This window comes from Perna viridis, chromosome 7, assembly GCF_037379345.1.
Source record: "Perna viridis isolate PV_CMFRI_1.1 ecotype Kerala chromosome 7, ASM3737934v1, whole genome shotgun sequence".
Classification (NCBI taxonomy): Eukaryota; Metazoa; Mollusca; class Bivalvia; order Mytilida; family Mytilidae; genus Perna; species Perna viridis.
The window spans coordinates 20,051,995-20,077,399 of record NC_142451.1 but is presented as its reverse complement, the minus strand read 5'-3'; the positions used below and the strand labels follow the sequence as shown (position 1 = coordinate 20,077,399).

The window sequence follows — 25,405 nt, the reverse complement described above, 5'->3', positions numbered from 1 at the left end:
AACTAAAATTAGAACTATGTTTCTTTTCAAATTTTCTATTACATTGATAAGTTGTAATAATTGTTTGCCAATTTAACAGAAATATTTCATCCAGACTAAAGCAAGTACAAAAGAAGAAAAAAAAACCACCTTACCGAACCGAGATGTTTTTATTCATCTAGAAATAACTATTATGATTAACACAAAAAAGAAAGAAAGAAAGAAAAAAATATATAAGGTCTGTAATTTTTAAGGCTATGAGTATGTAAATTAATCCAAAGTATCTAGTACGATAATATTACATAAGCACATCTCATATAATTAAGCATACCCATTGACGTGATTTCTTCAAAACTATGTGATTCTGTGGTACTCGATATTACAAATGTTTCTGTTGAACTTGAAGATGTATGCTCTGCTGTTGTAGTTGGCGTGGTTGTTTCGTCAGTTGAATCTGCTATTGTTGGTGTTTCTTTGGTACTCAAAATTGAAATGGGTTTAGAGAAACTTGATATTGCAGGTTCTGCAGTTGTTGTTATGAGTTTCGCTTCGTCGGTTGAATCTGATATTTTTGTTGATTCTGTGGGACTTGGTGAGGCAGTTGTAGTTGGCTTTGTTGTTTCGTCAGTTGTAACTGATACTGTTGGTGTGTCTGAAGTGCTCGATATTGTAGTTGTTTTGGTGGTATTTGATGTTCCAGGTTCTACCTGTGTGGTTGGCGTCGTTGTTTTGTCAGTTGTTTGTGGTATTGAAGGTGTTTTTGTGGATATCGATATGGTAATTGTTTCTATTGTACTTGATATTATGGATTCTTCATTTGTCGATGACGTTGATGAGTCGATAGTTGTTCCTGCTTTTGTTGATGTTTCTGGGATACTCGATATTGTAGTTGTTTGAGAGGTACTTGATGACGAAATGGGTTGTAGGGATGATGATTGCGTTGTTGTTTCGTCAGTTGAGCCAGATATTGTAGATGTTTCTGTGGTATTCGATATTGCAGTAATTTGTTCTGGACTTGAAGATGTAGGTTCTGAAGCTATGGTATTTGATGATACAGGTTCTACAGATGTTGTTGAGATGGCTGTTTCTTCAGTAGTTCCTGTTATTTTAAGTGTCTCTGTTGTAATCGATCTTGTAGTTGTTTTTAAGGAATTTGTTGTTGGAGATTCAACGGTTGTAGAAGGTGTTGTAGTTTCTTCAGTAGTACCTGATATTGTTGGTTTTTCTGATGTACTCGATAATAAAGTTGATTTTGTGGTATATGATGATGAAGGTTCTGCAGTTGTAGCTGGCGTTGTTTTTTCTTTAGAAGTGCCTGATATTGTAGATGAATCTGTGGTACTCGACATTACAGATGTTTCTGTTGTATTTGAAGATGTATTTTCTGCGGTTGTAGTTGGCCTGGTTGTTTCGTCAGTTGAAGCTGCTTTTGTTGGTGTTTCTTTGGTACTCAAAATTGAAATGGTTTTAGAGAAACTTGATATTTCAGGTTCTGCGGTTGAAGATGGCGTTGAAATTTTGTCAGTTGTACCTGATACTGTTGATGTTTCTGTGGTATTTGATATTGTAGTTGTTTGAGAGGAACTCGTTGTTGAAAATTCAACCGTTGTAATTGGTGTTGAAGTTTCGTCAGTACAACCTGATGCTGTTGGAGTTTCTGATGTACTCGAAAAAAAAGTTAATTCTGTGGTATATGATGATGTATGTTTTGCATTTGTAGTAGGAGTTGCTTTTTCCGTAAAAGTTCCTGATAATGTAGGTGTTTCTTCAGTACTCAATATTGTAATTGTTTGAGAGGTACTTGGTGATGTGGGTTGTATTGATGTTGATTGCGTTGTTGTTTCGTCAGTTGAACCTGATATTGTAGGTGACTCTGTTGAACCCCGTATGGTAGTTATTCCTGCGGAACTTGATGTTGTGGATTCTGCAGTTGTAGTTGACGTTGTTGTTTTGTCAGCTGTATATGATATGGTTGAAGATTCTGTGGTACTCGATAATGAACTTGAATCTGATGTTTTTGATAGTGTAGGTTCTACAGATGTTCGCGTGGTTGTTTCTTCAGTAGTTTCTTTTGATACAGGTGTTTCCGAGGAAATAGATTCTGTTGTTGTTTCTGTTGTACTTGAAGATGTATGGTCGGCAGTTAAAGTTGGTGTGATTGTTTCGTCAGTTGTAGCTGCCGTTGTTGGTGTTTCTTTGGTACTCGAAATTGAAGTGGTTAGAGAGAAACTTGATGTTGCAGATTCTACACTTGTAGATGGTGTTGTAATTTCGTAAGGTGAATCTGATATTGTTGGTGTTTCTGTGGTACTCGATAATAAAGTTGATTCAGTTTTATATGATGATGTAGGTTCCACAGTTGTAGTTTGCATTGCTTTCTCTATAGAATTTCCGGATTGTGCAGGTGATTCACTGGTACTCAACATTACAAATGTTTCTGTTGAACTTGAAGATGTATGCTCTGCTGTTGTAGTTGGCGTGGTTGTTTCGTCAGTTGAATCTGCTATTGTTGGTGTTTCTTTGGTACTCAAAATTGAAATGGTTTTAGAGAAACTTGATATTGCAGGTTCTGCAGTTGTTGTTATGAGTTTCGCTTCGTCGGTTGAATATAATAGTTTTGTTGATTCTGTGGGACTTGGTGAGGCAGTTGTAGTTGGCTTTGTTGTTTCGTCAGTTGTAACTGATACTGTTGGTGTGTCTGAAGTGCTCGATATTGTAGTTGTTTTGGTGGTACTTGATGTTCCAGGTTCTACCTGTGTGGTTGGCGTCGTTGTTGTGTCAGTTGTTTGCGGGATTGAAGGTGTTTTTGTGAATATCGATATGGTAATTGTTTCCATTGTACTTGATATTATGGATTCTTCATTTGTCAATGGGGTTGACGAGATGATAGTTTTTCCTGCTTTTGTTGTTGTTTCTGAGGTGCTCGATATTGTAGTTGTTTGAGAGGTGCTAGTTGATGAAATGGGTCGTAGGGATGTTGATTGCGTTGTTGTTTCGTCAGTTGAGCTAGATATTGCAGATGTTTCTGTGGTATTCGATATTGCAGTAATTTGTTCTGGACTTGAAGATGTAGGTTCTGAAGCTATGGTATTTGATGATTTGGGTTCTACAGATGTTGTTGGCGTGGTTGTTTCTTCAGTAGTTCCTGCTATTTTAGGTGTCTCTGTGGTAATCGATATTGTAGTTGTTTTAAAGGAATTTGTTGTTGGAGATTCAACGGTTGTAGATGGTGCTGTAGTTTCTTCAGTAGTACCTGATATTATTGGTTTTTCTGATGTACTCGATAATAAATTTGATATTGTGGTATATGATGATGTAGGTTCTACAGTTGTAGTTGGCGTTGTTTTTTCTTTAGAAGTTCCTGATATTGTAGATGATTCTGTGGAATTCGACATTACAGATGTTTGTGTTGTTTTTGAAGATGTATGTTCTGCTGTTGTAGTTAGCGTGGTTGTTTCGTCAGTTGAGGCTGCTTTTGTTGGTGTTTCTTTGGTACTCAAAATTGAAATGGTTTTAGAGAAACTTGATATTGCATGTTCTGCAGTTGTTGTTATGGGTTTCGTTTCGTCGGTTGAACCTGATATTTTTGTTGATTCTGTGGGACTTGGTGAGGCAGTTGTTGTTATGGGTTTCGTTTTGTCAGTTTTATCTGATATTTTTGGAGTTTCCGTGATACTTGATAATGTAGTTGTTTGAGAGGAACTCGTTGTTGAGAATTTTACCGTTGTAATTGGTGTTGAAGTTTCGTCAGTAGAACCTGATACTGTTGGAGTTTCTAATGTACTCGAAAATGGAGTTAATTTTGCGGTATAAAATGATGTATGTTTTGCATTTGTAGTTGTTTTTTCCTTAGAGGTACCTGATAATGCAGGTGATTCTGCAGTACTCAATATCGTAGTTGTTGTTTGAGAGGAACTTCGTGAAGTGGGTTGTATGAATGTTGATTGCGTTGTTGTTTCGTCAGTTGAACCTGATATCGTAGGTGAACCTGTTGAACTCCATGTGGTAGTTATTCCTGTGGAACTTGATGTTGTGGATTCTTCAGTTGTAGTTAACGTTGTTGTTTTGTCAGCTGTATATGATATTGTTGCAGTTTCTGTGGTACTTGATAATAAAGTTGAATCTGAGGATTTTGATAGTGTAGGTTCTACAGATGTTCGCGTGGTTGTTTCTTCAGTAGTTTCTTTTGATACAGGTGTTTCCGAGGAAATAGATTCTGTTGTTGTTTCTGTTGTACTTGAAGATGTATGGTCGGCAGTTATAATTGTCGTGGTTTTTTCGTCAGTTGTAACTGTCATTGTTGGTGTTTCTTTGGTACTTGAAATTGAAGTGATTTTAGAGAAACTTGATGTTGCAGATTCTACAGTTGTAGATGGCGTTGTAGTTTCGTAAGGTGAATCTGATATTGTTGGTGTTTCTGTGGTACTCGATAATAAAGTTGATTCAGTTCTATATGATGATGTAGGTTCCACAGTTGTAGTTTGGATTGATTTTGTTTTAGGAGTTCCGGATTTTGCAGATGATTCTGTGGTACTCGACTTTACAAATGTATCTGTTGAACTTGAAGATGTATGCTCTGCTGTTGTAGTTGCCGTGGTGGATTCAGTTGAAGCTGCTTTTGTTGGTGTTTCTTTGGTACTCAAAATTGAAATGGTTTTAGAGAAACTTGATATTGCAGGTTCTGCAGTTGTTGTTATGAGTTTTGCTTCGTCGGTTGAATATGATAGTTTTGTTGATTCTTTGGGACTTGGTGAGGCAGTTGTAGTTGGCGTTGTTGTTTCGTCAGTTGTAACTGATACTGTTGGTGTGTCTGTAGTACTCGATATTGTAGTTGTTTTTGTGGTATTTGATGTTCTGTGTTCTACATGTGTGGTTGGCGTCACTGCTTCGTCGGTTGTTCGTGGTATTAAAGGTGTTTTTGTGGATAACGATATGGTAATTGTTTCTATTGTACTTGATATTATGGATTCTTCATTTGTCGATGGGGTTGACGAGATGATAGTTGTTCCTGCTTTTGTTGATGTTTCTGAGGTACTCGTAGTTGTTTGAGAGGTACTAGTTGATGAAATGGGTTGTACGGATGTTAATTGCGTTGTTGTTTCGTCAGTTGAGCCAGATGTTGTAGATGTTTCTGTGGTATTCGATATTGCAGTAATTTGTTCTGGACTTGAAGATGTAGGTTCTGAAGCTATGGTATTTGATGATTTAGGTTCTACAGATGTTGTTTGTGTGGCTGTTTCTTCAGCAGTTCTTGTTAGTTTAGGTGTCTCTTTCGTAATCGATATTGTAGTTGTTTTTAAGGAACTTGTTGTTGGAGATTCAACGGTTGTAGAAGGTGTTGTAGTTTCTTCAGTAGTACCTGATATTGTTGGTTTTTCTGATGTACTCGATAATAAAGTTGATTCTGTGGTATATGATGATGGGGGTTCCACAGTTGTAGTTCGCGTTGCTTTTTCTTTAGAAGTTCCTGACATTGTAGATGATTCGGTGGTACTTGATAATAAAGTTGATTCAGTATTATATGATGATGGGGGTTCCACAGTTGTAGTTCGAGTTGCTTTTTCTTTAGAAGTTCCTGATATTGTAGGTGATTCAGTGGTACTTGACATTAAAAATGTTTCCGTTGTATTTGAAGATGTATTTTCTACTGTTGTAGTTGGCGTGGGTGCTACGTCAGTCGAAGCTGCTTCTGTTCGTGTTTCTGTGGTACTCAAAACTGAAATGGTTTTAGAGAAACTTGATATTGCAGGTTCTACAGTTGAAGATGGAGTTGAAGTTTCGTCAGTTGTACCTGATATTGTTGGTGTTTCTGTGGTACTTGGTATTGTTGGTGTTTCTGTGGTACTTGATATTGTAGTTGTTTGAGAGGAACTCGCTGTTGAGAATTCAACCGTTGTAATTGGTGTTGACGTTTCGTCAGGAGAACCTGATACTGTTGGAATTTCTGATGTACTCGAAAATGAAGTTAATTTTACGGTAAATGATAATGTAGTTTCTGCCGTTGTAGTTTGCGTTGCTTTTTCTTTAGAAGTTCCTGATATTGTTGGTAATTCTGTGGTACCTGACATTAAAAATGTTTTTGTTGTATTTGAAGATGTATGTTCTGCTGTAGTATTTGGCGTGGTTGTTTCGTCAGTTGAAGCTGCTTTTGTTTGTGTTTCTTTGGTAGTCAATATTGAAATGGTTTTAGAGAAACTTGATATCACAGGTTCTACAGTGGAAGATGGCGTTGAAGTTTCGTCAGTTGTACCTGATTTTGTTGGTGTTTCTGTGGTACTTGATATTGTTGGTGTTTCTGTGGTACTTGATATTTTAGTTGTTTCTATGGTTCTTATTGTTGTGAATTTTACAGTTGGTGTTGTTTTGTCTGTTGTACCTAATATCGTTGTTGTTTTTAAGGTGTCCGTTTTTGAATTTCTATCAGAAGAACTTGATGATGTTGGTTGTTCGAATGTTGATTGCATTTCGATAGTTGTACCTGATATTGTTGCTGTTCCCGTAGTACTCGATAGTGTGGTTGATTCTATTGTACTTGATGATATAGGTTTTTCACTTGTTGTAGGCGTTGTTGTTCCATCAGTTGTACTTGCTATTATTAGTGTTTTTGTGGTACTCGATAATATATTTGATTCTGTGGTATTTGATAATGTAAGTTCTATAGTTGTAGATGGCGTGGTCGTTTCGTCAGTTGTACGTGTTATTTTTGGTGCTTCAGTGGTACTCGCTATTGTATTTGTTTCCCAGGAACTTGATGTTGAGGGCTCAACAGTTGTAGATGGTATTGTAGTTTCGTCAATTGTATCTGATAAAGTTGGTGTTCCTGTGGTGCTCGATAATATGGATGATTCTGTAATAAATGATGTTGTAAACTCTGCTGTTGCAGTTGTCGTTGTTGATTCTTCAGTTGCACCTGATATTGAAGGTGATTTTTTGGTACTCGATATTGTAGTTGTTTCCGAGGAACTTGATTTTGTGTGTTCAAAAGTTGAAGATGCCGTTGTTGTTTCATCAGTTGTATCTGATAATGTAAGTGTTTCTGTTGTACTCGATAATATGGGTGATTTTGTAGTAAATGATACTGTAGGTTCTGCAGTTGTCGTTGGCATTGTGGTTTTGTCAGTATTTTCTGATTTTTTTTGTTTTTCTGTGGTACTCGCAATAGTAGTTGCTTCATTGTTACCTGACGTTCTGGATTCTACAATTATAGTAAGCGTTGTAATTTTGTCATGTGTTCCTGTTATTGTATGTGGTTCTATGGTACTCGATATAGTAGTCGTTTCTGCTGGTCTTAATGTTGTGGATACTGCAGTTGTAAATGGCGATGTTGATTCCTCCGTTGTGCCTAATAGTGTTGATGTTTCTCCTGTAGTCGATATTGTAGTTATTTTTGTTTTACTTGAAGGGGTAGGTTCTGCAGTTGTAGTTGGCGTTGTTGTTTCGTCAACTGTACCTGATATTGATTGTGTTCCTGTGGTACTCGATATTGTAGTTGTTTCTCTTGTACTTGAAGATGTAGGTTCTGCAGTGGTAGTTCGCATTGTTGTTTCGTCAACTGTACCTGATATTGTTGGTTTTTGTGTGGTAGTCGATATTGATATTGTAGTTTGTTTTGTTTTACTTGAAGAGGTACGTTCTGCAGTGGTAGTTTGCATTGTTGTTTCGTCATTAGTACTTGATATTGCAGGTGTTTCTGTGATACTCGATATTGTAATTGCTCCTGTGGTACTTGAAGTTCTATATTCTACATATGTTGTTGGCAGAAGAAAGATAAAACATTTCACATAGTTTTGGGTTGGCATAATATAGTTACAGACTGGCGTTTAATTACTTACTGCTGTGTATATTTGGACCATTCGCCGAGAAACCTGACATAAATGTTCCTAAGACTTTTATCTGTTATTGTCAGTCAATGGATCAAATTTTACATATCAATCAATCACGGAAAAATAGTGATTCTTTGTATAAAGCAATAGGCGTTTACAACATCGATGTTGATAATCCATTCCATTTGTCTATGGAAACTTATTGTATGGTGTATCAATACTTTTGATATCACTCAAATGTAACTCAATGATTAAGCACAAATATACTACTGTGACAGTACTTTTATTCGTGGGTACCAAATTTCGTGGTTTAGGGAAAAATTAGTAGTTCGTAGATTCTTGATTTTGTGGATTTGACAACTCTACCATGAAAACGAATAGGAAATTTCTTTTTTGTTGGGAACACTATTTGGTGGTTTATCCATCCAACGAAAACCGAAAATTGGTAGCCTACGAACAATGATAATTTCATAGTATTTAAATAATTAACTGCTTCAATGCATTTTAAACCTCTTTATATAGTCCCCATAACTGAAACCAAATATTCCCGACACAAAGTACGGACACTGTTTTGTAGAACGTACAAAAGTATTCAATCAGCTCTTAAGTTGTATGTAGGTCCAAATTTGTTACCCTTATACATTCTTTTGTTAAAATCAACAATCTACAATCATGGGTGAACAACTTTCTTTTGAATTTTAATGGCATCATTATAGTTTCATGCTTCGATCTTTTAACACGGTGATAGAAAGGACAATTATAAATGATCAGTTGATCCCAGTTTTACATATCACAAATCGCTTTTCCCAAGTTTGTTCCTTCCCTTCTAAAACATGTGTTTCAGTTTTAGCTGATAATGCTTATAATGCAGCATTGCCCATCTTTAAATTGAAACTGGAAAAATTCCTCCAAACAATTAAAACAAAACGTATCGCAGCAAACATCCAATATATGCACATTAAGGCAAAACTCTGAAGGTGCGAGTATAGTATCCATGAAACTGACGATTAAATCTTGATATTGGATACTAAAATGGTATATACAGGATTTAAAAAAAAACAGTCAAACCAAATAGTAATTTTTTTCGATTTTATTCTAATTTTGTGACAAATAAAAAACAATGAACAACGACCATTTCGAAATGAGAGCCAGGATGGAATTCTTAATGTAATGTCACACATATGCACATGGTGCACTGTGTTTGTACCTAGTTTGGTTCTATCCAATTCAGCCTTTTTATAAGAGTTGCTTGGAGAAGGCGGGCGGTAGACAACAGAAGGAAACAGAAGGGAAAACAATATGTTTCAATATGTTTCCAAATTACGTAGGAGGGCATATTTAGCCTAGAATTGACAGTTGTGTGGTCGATGGACGAAAACATTCTATGTCAGCCTTTAATTTTTTTTTAAATAAAATATATTATTGATGTTAATCAAGTGTGGCATGATAATTTGTTTTCAGAAATCTAGAACATGTATTTTTTTATAGTACAGTCTTGTCTAAAGCAAATGGAAAAAAACTTGTACTAACCAGGCACATACTTACCAGTCATAATATTTTGCGAAATGCAAACAAGTATAAAGGCAGAATATGAATAATGCATGTTCGTTGCATCAATCAGTACTGGAAACATTCATTAATAGTATATCCAACCTACAAAATGCATATATAAAAGAGTAATCAAAGGAATCAAGATTCTAGCGGAAATCAAAAGAATGTAATCAAGGGACAAAGACCAGACATGGAAAACATACAAACACAACAAATAACATAAAGTAATTAATGTAATGCATACAAGTAACAAATGTAAATGAGCATCTCGGACTCCACAAAATCTTGGAGCTTGGACTATGTGCACCGGTCGGGTAAGCGTCCTCCACTTTTCTAGAAAAAATCACCGAGCTGCTCTACAAAGTCAAGTCTGGGTTAGACAAGATAATAGAAAAAATAATGACAAGTCAGTTTCCTTGGTGCAGATGAATACTCAGTTATGATCCACGAGTTCATAATGACGACCATAAAACTTCTGTAGTGATGACTTCAATCTTGTAACAACAAAACCCTGTTCCAGAAGCCTATTTTTAAGAAGTCTTGTGCGATACAAAAAGTCTGCAAAGTTACGGCAAGCTCTGGCACAACGTATGAGTTCTGATATAAAAACTCCATACGCAGGTGCTGAAGGGAATTTTCCTCTACCATCAATCTTTTAGGGAACATATTGTTTTTACTATGTTACGAATTACCGTGTAAATTATAGTGAAGTACGTGCATATGTACAAGCAAAACAAATGATGTAAATGCAGAAACAATCATTGACCAAACCACTAGTATATCCGGTTTATCCTCGACCTCGGATTACTCGAACCTCGGATAATTCTAATATTTTTGCATGGTCCCTTCGACTGTGATTTAATGAGGTTCGACTGTATATGGTAAATGGAAAAATCTGAATGTCAAATAATGATCTTTCCCCGCATATGAAATGAATTGTTCTGCAAGTGGATCTGCCATAAGAATAAGTCTGAATGTATCAAATAACAGTAATACAAACTTGAAAGAGTAATCAAGGGAACCAAGGTTATAGTGGTAATCAAAAGAATGTAATCCAGGGACAAAGACCTGACATGGAAAACAGACATACACAACAACGAACATATAGTAACTAAAATCATACATACAAAGTAAAAAAAGCAAATGAGTAACTCGGACTCCACTAAAAACTGGGAGCATGGACCAAGTGCACCGGTAGGGTAAGTGTCCTCTGCTTTTCCAGAAACACCCGCCGAGTTTCTCATAAAAAGACAAGTCCGGGGTAGACAAAAGAGGAAAGAAAAACTATGACTCGTTGAATAAATCAGTTTTCATGCTGCAGATGGATACACCATAACAATCCACGAGTTCATTATGACGGCCATAAAACTTCTGTAATGACTTCAATCTTGTAGCAACATAGAAACCTATTTGTTAGAGTTCTGGCGCGATAGTCTGCGTAGTTTCGGCAAGCTCTGGCATAACGTATGAGTTGTGATATGAACACTCCATACGCAGGTGCTGAAGGGATGTTGCCACAGATGAAAGGAAAGTTGACAATTTTGAATGAAAATTTATCACGTTTGTCGTAAAGTTTGGTCAATAGTTTTCCTTTACCATTGATTTCTAAGTGTAGGTCAAGATATGAGGCTGACTTCACAGTGTCTGTAGTATTCTTTATCTCAAGTTCTTTGGGGTAGATGCGATGTATCAAATCCCCGAAATTGGGATTGTTTAAAGATAATATGTCATCTATATAGCGGAAACTGAGATTAAATGATCTAGCTAAACGATATTCTTCCTTTTGAATCAGATCAGCTATAAAGTGAGCCTCATAAGAGTGAAGGAAAAGGTCAGCAAGTAAAGAAGCACAATTTGTTCTCATTGGAATGCCGAGCATTTGAAGAAAAACGCATCCCCCACACTGAACAAATATTTTGTCGATAAAAAATTCCAGCATTTTACAAAAAAACATCTTCTTCTGTATATTTGGAAGATGATTTAGAATTATTTTTACAGAGTACGGGGAATGTCTACCAAGAATTATATGTTTGTATCCAGGTGTACCATCTTTTTCGGAAGGAAAAAAACAACGATGAATAACGATGTTTTTGAGTCGGGATTTTAACTGAGTATGGGCAATAAAAGTGTTGAAAAATCATAGGTTTTAAAGCCATTATATTCTGATAATAATCGTGAATTGAGAGTCTCCTAAATTTCTTTTGTATTTTTTTCAGGATCTACATTGAATTAGTACTGCTACGGAGTAACAGGTGGTGTGGTAAGACTGGAGACCCTCTTTGACAGCTGTGAGTATAAGTAGTTAGAAATAACAAAAACGTTACTAGTTAAAGATAAAAATCGAGATAACTATTAAAACTTTCGTCTTTTTCATTAAATATTAAGGTTGTAGAATTATCATGTTACAGACGGTTGATACATTACTAGATACCGATAAGTCTAGAACTATGTTGCTGAGTGCATACGTTATAATGCACCTTTTCAAACCATCCACATATCAACAAATAACGTATATATATATATGTTGCTGGTCTTGTATCAAACTAAACAAAAGACAGTAAATTCATGTGCATAGACAAAGTACTGTAATTGCATTTATAATTCAATCGTAATCATTTTTTTTTAAATCAACGGCATGTTTATTACATTTCTCCTCCACTAATGACTCCCGATAGCGACACTATGAAAACCGGTAGTTCATGTAAGTGTTGGGAAGTATGCGGAACTAAAATGTATTATACTCTCAGTAACCGTATATCATCAAAAGGTATATTGACAATGCATTTTCGTTGCTGAAATTTAACGATTTCATTATATATCATTTTAGGGGTATGCAATCGTTGTCAATTATTACACTATTCCTTTGACTAATATTCATGAACAAGTCTAAGCTGAACCAAACTGATTTTTTTCTGTAGTTCTATATCATTTTGTTCGTACATGTATCTACAGTGAACCTTATAATATATTCAATAGTGGACATAGGTAGACATTTTTGAAATGGAATTTATATTTTTTCTGGTTGAATTATCAAATGGTTTATCACTTCACATTTGTTAGAGTATATGTTCCTATACTATTATATCCGTTTTCGTTGAAAACTTAACTTCCAAAAAAAGATTTATGAGTGGTCCAGGTCGCTGGACATGATCCAGTTCAGCGTACCTAAAGCCATATTTGTAGTCATACCCGTCACTCTAGACCACTTTCATGACCTTCTCTCTGGGGTTTTCTATAGTAAAATGTGCACTCAAGCTGAACATCGTGGAGGAGCAATTTTCAACATATCGGACATCTTATTGTATAATGTGAAAATTAATTGTTTAATATGTTTTTTTTTTTGGACACATGGGGGATTGCTTCTCTCAGATGTTCCGCTCGAGTGCACATTTTACTATTGAAAACCACATAGAGAAGGTCGATGTGTATTTTGCTGGATAATTTTGCGTCTCGCGCTAGAATACTAACAAATAGGCTTCTGGAACAGGATTATACTGCTAACATATTAAGGTCATCACTACAAAAAAGTTATGGTCTTATCATGATCGTTCAGGTGTATTCATATGCGCCATGAAAACTGATATATCCAACATGTCATTGTTTTCCTTTCCTCGTTTGTCGACTTTTAATGATCTACTCGGCGGGTGTTTCTAGAAAAGCAGAGGACGCTTACCCTACCAGTGCACCTGGTCAATGCTCCCAGTGTTTAGTGGAATCAGAGTTGCTCATTTGCTTATGTTACCTTGTATGTATGATTTTAGTTACTTCATGTTCTTTGTTGTGTTTATCTGTTTTCCATGTCTAGTCTTTGTCCCTGAATTACATTCTTTTGATTTCCGCTTTAATCTTTGTTCCTTTGCTTGTTTTTTGCGATTCTCGAATTACGGAAACGAGATCTATTTTTTAAGAAAATTCTAAGCACCGTTAGTTCACAATACTAAGAAATGATTTATTACCTGTCGTTTTTTAACAATTTCCCTATATATCCTATGTATTTTCAGCATTATAATAGTATATTTCAAATCTATGTACTTAGAAAACGAAATCCGATAGGATGTCATTTTTTTCTGTCATATGATTGCATTCGAGTCGATCTTTTCATATGCAACATTTCAGAAAAATTCCAGGACGCGATATTTACGTATCTCCTTAACCTCTGACATATTCCAAGCAATGTAAGAACTGCCAAATGTACAGGGTAAAATGTTTGAACTACTGGTACTTCTACACCAACATCACCTACATCAAGCCCAGCGCACCATACCACTCGACCAGCTAGGCTTTAGATACCGCGATTCCTTTTTTAAGAAAAACAATCTGTCAAAATAACCGTTGCTTTAATTTATGCTTATTGCTAAAAATATTATTGGTACAGAATCTGTTATGTTTACCAGCTTATTAAGAACATTTAAGCAATAATAGTCTGGTAAAATATTCTTAGCTTTTCAGAATTTGTGACGAATCACAACCCACACATTTATTAAAACTTTGAATTGATGCTTACGATTAATAAATGATAATTGACATTTAAAGGCTTGATTGATATTAGAGAGAGTAATCAAGAGAACCAAGAATCTAGCGGAAATCAAAGATTCTAATTGTATAATCAAGGTACATCAGGCAGATCAGGTTGCAAACAGAGACACACAAAAAAAGAACACAAGATATCCAAAATAGATCGACTTACAAATCCCCTCTCTTTCTAGACCCACCAATCGAGAGTTGTTAATTAAAAGTCAAGTTCAGGGTAGACGAAAAAGAAAAGGAAAATATGACAATTTAACAAATCTGTTCTCATGGTGCAGACTGGTACAATGTAACAATGCACTATGCAATATCGGAATTCGGTGCCAGCTGAATATTTGACTAGTTAAAAACCTGCTTTATGCGTTTATCTTTTGCCAAATACTGCAGTAAAAATCGGGAAAAACAAGATGTAAGTAATTAGAATGAGAATGTTACATCCTGGAGTGATAAAAGATGCATTAATCTTCAGTCAAATTAAAATATCGCGTTTATACATGGTGTCTTCCAATAAAAAATATATCTTAATTTTTCGTTGGATTGAACAAAACACGTATCCCTGTCTGTGTAATATACCTCACTTTTGACATTTATTCAGAAATATCGACTTATGTAGTTTAAAACCCATTGAAAACAAAGACGCTCTTGCAAATATCAAACTTTAAAATTTTTGCCGGTTTAATTACTCATTGAAGCTCTTCGTTAAAACCAATAATAAATTAAAGTTATTCAACGTATATCTGAAAGATAATACATTTGTTACTGCTTCAAATATCAAAACGCTAAAACATAAGCATAAAAACAGAAGGGTATAGAAACCTCTATCTGACAATATTGTAAATACGTAAAAACAGGACGCAGAAACAAGTTACATACAGCATACGCATTGGTAAGTAAAATCAGACAGCACACAGAAATCTCAAGTATTTTTAATGCGAGCGTTGACTGAAAAGGAAAAAAAGAAATCTGCGGGCGATGGCTCATTTGTGATACCCCCGCTTTCATATGCATTTACGGTATCAGGAACATAAATAAAATCTTCGTTAAGTAGGAAATTATGTCGAAATATTCTGATAAAAAGTATGATATACATACATAGAAAATGTGTTAAAATTTCAAGCCACTGTGATGATTGGTTGCCGAGAATAGAGTGAGTAAAATATCAGGTAACAGGAAGCCGCTGTTGATTTTTCCCGAGAAATAATCCCATCATAAAAACAGTGTGTAAAACTTCAAGCCACTGTGATGATTAGTTGCTATGAAATGTGGGAAATAATTCAAAAAGGTCAGTCAGTTGCATTTCCGGTAAAGTTAAACAAATCTGACTTGTTTAAACAGTGGTTAATGGAAAAACAAAAATAACAAATTAGAAATAGAAATAGGATGCCTGAAGCAGATCTCAAAATTACTTTGAGAATAAAATAGACTTTGTAAATCTAAAATGGATTTACCGTTTCTTTGGAAACCAAAAAAATAAACCTCTACGTTATTTCATTAAAGTATGAACATGATATATAAATGTTTCAAAATATCTTTTTGATTTTAAATTACTCTACTGATAACAGTGTAAATATTAAGGAGTCTCGCATTATTTGTCAGATACCATCTGTTTTGATATTAATTCTCTCACTTCCGCGTATTATAATGTATCTTAATAAACCAACAAACGTGCCATTACTTAGATTGTACAACATGAATTGCAATAGAAAAGAAATGCACCTTTTATTTAAAAGGTACATATTCAAAATTAACATTGTTGTTTTATCTGTACGTCTGTTTTACAAAAAGTCATATGCAAAACCATTAGACTAGTATTTAAATAATAGTTTATATCATCATCAATTAGGAATATTAGGAATATTTTGAAAGTAAACAAAATATATAACATGATTTCCTACGGCTAGTAAATCAAGGAATGAGGGCACATTAGGGTTTTTTTCTGCCTACTAAAACAAGCGTGCAAATTATCATCAATTTGAAAGCCAACTCAATAATTTCAGTTTCATACATTAAGTTTTCAATTTTAAAAGTAAATATTGAGAAATTAAGGCACCAAAACCCCCTATAAGACCAATCGGGAAAGGAAATATCTTTTTTATTTTTTCACACTTTTGCAGCTTTATATCATAGTGAGATCCACCGTTAACCAAATACACATTAAAACTGAAATTGTGGACTTATCCATTCATTCTACAGGAAAAAGGATGTTGTTGGTTAATGGTGGATCTCCATGTCCATTTAGTAAAATATCTCACATTTAAAATCACTTCCAAAATGACTAAGGCCAACTTTACCTGTACATGTATCATGAGATGTAGCTACTTATCACATGATTAAACACCTGACCTGACTACCCATCTAGTTACACCGTAGCAAATGGAGTAGGTATAGTAATCAGAGTTTTGATGCTATAGAATTGTCATTTTTAATCAAATAAAGTATAAAATATTCTACTCTTCGATCAGATGTCGATTTTGCGACAAAGGAGAAGCCAGGCTGCGAATCATTTTAGGAGTTGTGGTAAGAATATCCATGTGAAATTCAAATGAAAATAGTTTTTGAAACTGAAATGACAAACTAATTTGCATTTGACCGAAGATACCATTTGCATAGGGGTGAATCATCAGAAAGAATAAGAACCCCCTTATAAATTGACTATTTAAGTCGATTGATAATTACATTGTTATGAAATTGATGCCGAAACGTTAGTGTTTTTAATTTTTTTTTCTTTTTATACTGACACATTTCAGATGGTCGATGGGAATAAAAAATGAAATTCGTAAGTCAGCAAAATCGTTATCAAATAATTTTCTGAAAGAGGTAAATTTGACGAAAGGTCATTTTCACGACATATTCGAGTTGTCAACTCTTTTTGTTATAAAACTATACTAGAATTTGTGATAGGTGATTTTCATATATTAAAACATTAGTTTTGGCAAAAAAAAAACTGTTATTTTGATCCTATATTGAAGTATGTCACTTTCAATTCTTAAAGCGGTGAGTTTTAAGCTCCCCATTTCTGGAGACAGAACAGTAGGGGATTGTGAAATGCATGTTGAAAATTAATCATCGTTCGCACACAGATTATGTTTACAGCAGAATTTGAAACCACCACATATAATGACCACAACCCTTTAGACTAATTTTGCAAAAAATCATTACTTGCAGTGAAATATGCAAATGGGCAGTGCACACAAGTCATGATTGCAATGTAAACCGCGATCCAAAAGGGGAGTTCAATGCATAACAATTGACAGTATTTGACTAAATGAAATATACTCATACTAGTATAGTTATAATGTACGTAATTTAATTTGCATCTAAAATATATTTACCTTTATGCATTTCAACATAAAAATATAATAATATCAAATTGGATATAAATCATTTAATCATTTTCCCTGGTGAACTCAAGGAAAATGTTTACACTAGGATCATCAAGAAACTTATTAAGTGTTAATAAAAATACTAATTCAAGTATCGGAAAGATGTACTCATCTTCTCACCATCTCCCCATTTTAACATATAGCTAATTATAATTATCTACAGTATGACGGGACTTTTTCTTGGCTGGATAATTCTTTGAGTTACGCAAATTAAACCACGGAAGCCTTTGGGGACCAGACTATTCGAGTTCATCATAGTATTCATCAAACCTGTCACTTTTTCAGAGAAACATCCCTTTCTAATACATTAGCTCCTACGTGTATCAACAGCATTTTGCAACCATTTCAAACCATCAATCAAATATATTTAGTCAACATCAATTATAATTACAATTTAAAACTATCTATATGCTATACACATTATCATTTACATGTATATATTCTTAAGTAACTCTTCAAAAGTACATTGGTTGCTTGGGTAAATCCATAAAACTGTTGTTTTAGCCGTTTAAACCATTTGTCATTTTTATGGTTATCAATTAATCAATCGATTTAGACATTTCTTCACTAGTTATTTCTGTGTAAATAATTTTAAATAGCTGAAATTAAATTCATTTAGAATGTACGCGTTAAATTGCAAAACAATACATCTCCTGAGATCAATCCTTCAATAAGTTTAATTCGGATGTTAGCATGTAACCAAGAATCTCATGTCAATGACAAAGGGAGAGAGATAAATTTATAAAGACCGAAAATACAAATTTTACTCGATTCGTTTGTTGAAAGGAAAATGGCATTTTCAGATAGATCATATTTACTACACAGACCATTCTTTTCTGTCATCTTGCAAAATCGTGCAGAAGTTTCTTCTGTCACATTAGAAAATATTGTTTAAAAATATGCACAAGAATTGTCTCATTAATTACACATTTTTTTTTAAAAATAAAACCTTCTTTAAAGGGGGGATATTTGTCGGGAAAATGTTCAATAGAAATGTAATGGGTTTATAATTTTTTTTTAAATATTACAAGAAAAAAGTTCGATCATTTTTCTTATTCAGGTATGAAACGTCATATAATTATTCATTGTATTATCTTCCAGTTTGTTTTATAGTAAACGGAAATGTGTAAATTCCCCACAGAATTTGTACAAAAGATACAGATAGACTCTATTTTTATGGTTATCAATTATCTCGATATAAGTTTGGTCACCTATGTTGAATTTTAATATTAAAATTTACAGTTTGTTTCTCTTTTTGTTCGCGTTCGAAAAAAAATCAGGGAAATATCTCTACTTTAAGTTTTTGTTATGATCTACCTTAATACAATGGTTAAGCAAAAGACTGCGTACATGTCTGTTATCATAACCAATATGAATTAAAAATGTATTATATTTATTCAAACCCCTGATTAGATAGAAATTTTCATCGGTATCATTAAAACAGTAAAGACATACAGCGGGTATGGACACTTGCCTAATATCTAGGTAGCACAAAATTATTTACACAGAAATAACTAGTGAAGAAATGTCTCAATCGATTGATTAATTGATAACCATAAAAATGACAAATGGTTTAAACGGCTAAAACAACAGTTTTATGGATTTACCCAAGCAACGAATGTACTTTTGAAGAGTTACTTAAGAATATATACATGTATATGATAATGTGTATTGCATATAGATAGTTTTAAATTGTAATTATAATTGATGTTGACTAAATATATTTGATTGATGGTATGAAATGGTTGCAAAATGCTGGTGATACACGTAGGAGCTAATGTATTAGAAAGGGATGTTTCTCTGAAAAAGTGACAGGTTTGATGAATACTATGATGAACTCGAATAGTCTGGTCCCCAAAGGCTTCCGTGGTTTAATTTGCGTAACTCAAAGAATTATCCAGCCAAGAATAAGTCCCGTCATACTGTAGATAATTATAATTAGCTATATGTTAAAATGGGGAGATGGTGAGAAGATGAGCACATCTTTCCGATACTTGAATTAGTATTTTTATTAACACTTAATAAGTTTCTTGATGATCCTAGTGTACACTTTTTCCTTGAGTTCACCAGGGAAAATGATTAAATGATTTATATCCAATTTGATATTATTATATTTTTATGCTGAAATGCATAAGGGTAAATATATTTTAGACGCAAATTAAATTACGTACATTATAATTATACTAGTATATTTCATTTAGTCAAATACTGTCAATTGTTTTGCATTGAACTCCCCTTTTGGATCGCGGTTTACATTGCAATCATGACTTGTGTGCACTGCCCATTTGCATATTTCACTGCAAGTAATGATTTTTTTTGCAAACTTAGTCTAAATGGGTTTTGGTCATTATATGTGGTGGTTTCAAATTCTGCTGTAAACATAATCTGTGTGCGAACGATGATTACTTTTCCCAATATATGTTGATATTTAATCTCGTATAGATATTTCATTGGTTGCCCTATTCAAGCGATCTTGCGGTTGCCGAATATTTCACAATCTGCGATATGGTATTCAGCATACATTAGTAAGTGTGATTGCAATATGCCATGGTCTCATGTAAATGTGATCTTTGCATATAACATATGTTCAAAAATTTTTGCTATTCAATTCGCTACAGTTATTAACAATATGTAACTATATATAGCTATATAATATTGCATTGAAATACGATTTCCAATATGAAATGCTGTGGCTCTTTTGCCACCCATACTTATTATTTTTTTTTATTTCAGCATCTGAGATCATTTAAAGTTGTAAATGTATTCATGGTGCAAAAAAAGAAACAACAAAAATCTTGTAATAAAATGCAAAGCCTCTGACAAAAAAAAATAATCAAAACCAGTCAACACCTTTATGGCGACGTACTACGAAAAAAACTGAAAAAAGCAAGGATTTTTTCACTTCAGTTTTACGAAGCAAAAAAAAAACAAACAAATAGACAAACAAATGAAAAGAAGAGCAAAACCAACAAAAAAAACCAAACAAACAAACAAACAAACAAACAAAAACACAAAAACAAAACAGAAAATAGGGAATGGAATAAAAAGACTTTGCCCTTACCCAAACTCCACAAAAAGTAGTTCATTTTAAGGAAATTAAAACCTGACAAATTAAATCATATTTTCGCCATTCAATGTTACCAAAATTGTCGTAATGAATGATTCAAAAACAAGACATTTAGTTTAACTAAGCGAAATCAAACGTTTTGCAACCTAGATACTTGATAGGTTTCTGAACACGTTTTTTACCCTTATCTTTTCAATATACCACTGTGAGTGTGTACATCAATACGGGTTTAAATAAACAAAATGCATTTCATGTCGCTAATTTTATGACAGAAGACATGCATAAATCTTAAAATAAACAAGCTATAATCCTCTTAAAGAATTACGTGAAATTTATCAGTTGGTAGTTACAGTGAATAAAATATACTTCTTTATTTATTTTAACACAACAATGATATCTCTCTGCCTTTTTTTCAATTAAATTGCTTATATTTTGTATTGCATCTTTTTGAAATCAAATGCATAACAAAGGTTATAATGAAATACTAATATCACTGAGTTATAAAATTCGTAGTCATTTTTTCTCATTTTGTTTTTACTTTATTACTTTATTACTTTTTGTGGCTATTTCGTTAAGCCTCGTAAGACGTTTGAGTTAAAAGACACCTATCCAGGCAGAAAGTTAAATAAGAACCCTTTTCCAGAACCGATTATTTAAATGTGTTGTTTTGCAGACAATTTGTCAATAAACACCATCTCATGTATTCAAACTGTGATATAAAGAGTACCATATACTTCTTAATGTATACATTTCTTCAATTAATTCCTTTTCATAATCAGAAGAAGAGGACATATAAAGAAATAAAGCGATAAATCAGTGAAAGTGTTCATTCATCAGTGTTGACATACAATTATTACCGCATATGGACTTTCAATGTCGCCATTCTAGTTCAAGATATCACTTTTTCAGTAGCAGTAATATTGACAAATTGGCAAACTTGCATACAATGGTAACACCCATGACAAGACATCACCAAAAAAAAAAAAAGAACAAAAACAAAACAAAACAAAAACAAAACAAAAACAAAAACAAAAGGCACTAAAGTAACAAACAATTAAAGTGAATTCTGGTGCTCTCGAAGGTTAGGATATTAATACTTCTTGGAAGATACGAGGTCGTGCTGTTTGTTGAATGTCAAGTCTGATGAGTAGAAAAGGCATCTATGACAGTATGAGGCCACATATAACCGACAGCAAGAAAGAACAGAAAAGACAAATTTATAAACGTACACACATAGTTGAGCAAAACGACCTCCACAAAAAATCCGGTGGTGAACTCAAACGCTCACTTAGGGTGCAGTTCCTTCTCCATTACTCTGATTCTTTTGTATTGTATTTGATATCATTTTACTCGTGTTTCGTAAAGTCAACTAGAATCAAAACAAACAATTTTGCAATCTGGACACCCAAACAAAAATTTAATTAATGGCACACAATTATGTGAATTAAGCTGCACGTAGGGAAGTGGCATTTAAATGCATCAAATTCAAGAATGAAAACGATAATATTCGTCTGGTTTCTGTACAATTGGTACTAAATAATTTCACTGAAGTAGTTTTTTTCTCGTTCAGATTGCAAGCCATTTGATTTTGATTTTAGTTTTAAATAAGTTAAAAATTATGAATGATTTTGTTTTTAAAACATTCTTTCAAATTTGTTATTAATTTTTGTTTACTTCAGCAAATGATTACCTATTACCAAAATGTACAGAAAGTAGAAATGTAAAATTATTTTTTTTTATAATGGAACAAGATATGATAAAGAAAAAACATGTTTAAGCTTCTGTATGTCATAAACTTCAATATACGACTTACAGATTTATATGTCGTGCTAAGTTAATGATTATATATACTTAAAATTAGTTTACCTTATGCGTAGACGAAAACACTATTCGAAGCTTCAGCTTAAAAAAAGCTTTTTAAAATGCCGTTTAACATGTAAAACTCCTTTAGAGATAACAGTGTCATTTCTTGTCAGGGGTTATCTGTATAAATATAAAAGTTTGCTAATTGACACACTTCCGCATATCCTGGCTTGATCTTTAATCAACTTTCCAACGTGGTGCTATTGCTGCGGCCTTTAAATGTAAAACACGATAGAAATAAAGTAGAACAGTCATATACCTGGTATACAAACAACCACCTTTATAAATAGAAAATGTGTTAGAACCATTGTCCATCATTAATTATAACCATCATCATCATTATATATATATAGTCGCAGAATGTGACGACTCTATTCGCTACACTGCTACATCGGATCAAATTGATACAGGGAAGATAACGTAAACTTATAGAAGGGTCTGAAAAATTCCTAACGATGTTAGAACTGTCAAATTTGCGAAGCAAATTGTTGGTCGTTCCCTCCGAGGGACTCGAACTCGTACCGCTGTGACATCTATGGCAACACCGCCTGCACTAAGTCCAGCGCCCTAGTCCACTCGGCCAGCAAGGCTATATAAAAATATAGCTTTCGCTGACCGGGTCATTCCTCCTCGTAGGATTAATCTAGGGTTGTAACTAAGTACACGATGTATTTATGCTTTCGAATGGTTACAGATTATGAAAGTATACAAGTTATATATATGCTGTTGAAAGGTTTGATTTATCTATACGATTACTTAAAGTAATCAAAGGAACTAAGATGCTAGCTGAAACCGAATGAATGTAATCCAGGGACAAAGACCAGACATATAAAGAGATACCCTCAATAAAAACATAGAATAACCAAAATAATAAGAACAAAGCAACAAAAGTAAATGAACAGCTCGGACTTCGCTAAGAACTGATAACAATGACCTTGCGCTGCGTTAGGATCAGAATCCTCCTATTTTCTGAAAGCACCCGTCAAGTTACTTATAAAAAGTCACATTCGGCTGGGGTAGACGAAACAGGAAAAGTATGACACGTTGAACAAAACGGTTCTCATAGTTCAGATGGATCCATGATCCATTTGACGACCATAAAACTTTTGTATTGATGACTTCAATCTTGAAGCAACAATACCCTGTTCCAAAAGACTACTTGTAAGAAGTCTAGAATGGTAAAAAATGTCAACGGCAAGCTATGTCATAATGTATGGGTTGTGATATGAAAACTCCATACTCATGTGCCGAACGAATGTTGCTAAAGATGAAACATGATTTCAAAAATAAAGAAACAAAACAAAAGAGAATACCTTTATGAGGACAAAATACACATTTGCTGACCAAACAAATTTCAGAATATAAGAATATTATATTCAATGCTTAAGTAAACATGTCCTAACATGCTAAAGTTGAGATAGTGGGAAAAACAAAAGATATACTGAGTCCGTCTATCTACTATTACAGTTGATTTAGTTTGTATTTACCTTTGATCAATTCTTTAAGTATTTCATTGTATAATTCGATTATTGTATTGAATTTGGCCGATGTGTTTCATAATGCATTAGGTAAGTCCAAATACTTTAACCCATTATTTAAACAAATATAAAGTTTAACTATGCAATATCGGAATTCAACGCCAGCTGAATACTGGAGAAGTTACGAAACATTCGTTATGCGTTTATCTGTGGCCAAAAACTACTGTGAAGGTCTGTAAAAACATGGGTAAGTAAAAAGAACCGGAATGTAACATTTTTGTGTGATAAAACATGATTAATCTTCAATTGAATTAACAAAGAGCGTTTATACATGATCCCTTCCCATAACAAAATAAATTTCATTTTTTGTGTTGGATTGAGCAAAACACGTGTCCGTGTCTGTGTAACTTACCTCATTTTTGGTATATATACGAATGAATCATTTTGACAGCATAAGAAAGTTTATTAAGTATGTATTAAAGATTTTGATGCGTCTACTTGTTCATCAAATGAAAACTTTTCAAAAAAACGTTTTTATCAAGAGGTTAATTTTATAGCGAATACATAAAAAAGAAATATCAAGTCTTAGAGTTAAAAATACATTACAAACAAAAACGTTTTTGCCAATATCTAACTTTAAAATGTTACTCATTGCATCTCTCTGTAAAAACCAAAAATAAGTTAAAATTATTCAAATGATTTCTGGAAGATGATACATTCGTTACTGCTTCAAATATCAACAAACTTAGACCAAAGAATACGAAACAGAAGGATACAAAGGACATTGCAAAAACGTGAAAACAGGATGCAGAAACAAGTTACATACATCGTGTTCAATGGAAAGATAAATAAGGCAGCGTACAAAAAAATGAACACTTTTCATATGAGCGTCAACAGAAAAAGAATATAAAAAAAATATGTGAGTGATGGCTAACTTATGAATACCCCGCTTCAATTCACGATATCAGAAACATAAAAAAAGTCCTTGTTGAACAGGACGTTGTCGAATTATCCTGAAAATATATCCCATCTTATGGCATACCTACAGAAAAAATTCGAAGGTCTTAAATTTTCAAAAGGCGGTGATGTGATGAGTAGTTGCTATGAAAAGAGAGTGAGAAAATCTCAGTAAATAGGACGTTATTGTTAATTTATTTCTAAAATTGATCCCACCATAAAGAGAGTATTAAAACTTTAGGCTACTAAGATGAATAGCAGAAAAAATGTCGGAAAGAGTATATTAGAGATATACAGACACACAGACAAAACATTAAACGGCCTATTTTTTAAAGCGGAGGTATAAAAACCAAACAAACAAAATCTGAAAGTGACATCGGGTACGCTAGAAGATTCAACATTTTTCAGCGGCAATCACATTGCAACTAAGAATAATCCGAAACGCTGGGTCAGTTGCATTGCAGGTAAAGTTAAACAAATCTTACTTAAATATATTGTGTCGTATGTGATATCACTCCTACACATTGGTAAAAAAAATTGTGATGACGACCTTAACACTTTTTAAACAGTGGTTAATTGTACTATGCGATAACAAAAAACAAAAACAAAAAAAGAAAATAGGAATAGATATGGGATGCCTGAAGCAGATCTCAAAATTATTTTTTGTAAAACTAAATTGGATATATCTTTTCTTTGGAGACCAAAAAAAAAAAAAAAAAAGAACAAAACAAAAAAACAAAACAAAAACAAAACAAAAAACAAACAAAAACAAAAACA

General features: G+C 33.6%; 1 protein-coding gene across 5 annotated transcripts in view; it reads right to left on the bottom strand.

Annotated features, from left to right (window-relative positions):
* Positions 1-22,428, bottom strand: part of LOC148611721 (uncharacterized) — a 41,631-nt gene extending 19,203 nt beyond the window's left edge. For 3 of the 5 annotated variants that reach the window (XM_088592547.1, XM_088592548.1, XM_088592549.1), the window contains exons 1-3: positions 22,197-22,423; positions 9,348-9,455; positions 311-7,720 (exon numbers count right to left, since the gene is read on the bottom strand). In XM_088592547.1, coding sequence (XP_088448673.1) covers positions 311-7,720; positions 9,348-9,435 — 7,498 coding nt within the window. In that variant the 5' untranslated portion in view covers positions 9,436-9,455; positions 22,197-22,423. Of the gene's footprint in view, positions 1-310; positions 7,721-9,347; positions 9,456-22,196 lie in introns of all 5 variants that reach the window. The other 2 variants (XM_088592551.1, XM_088592550.1) reach the window with 2 other exon arrangements.
* Positions 22,429-25,405: the final 2,977 nt, after the last annotated feature.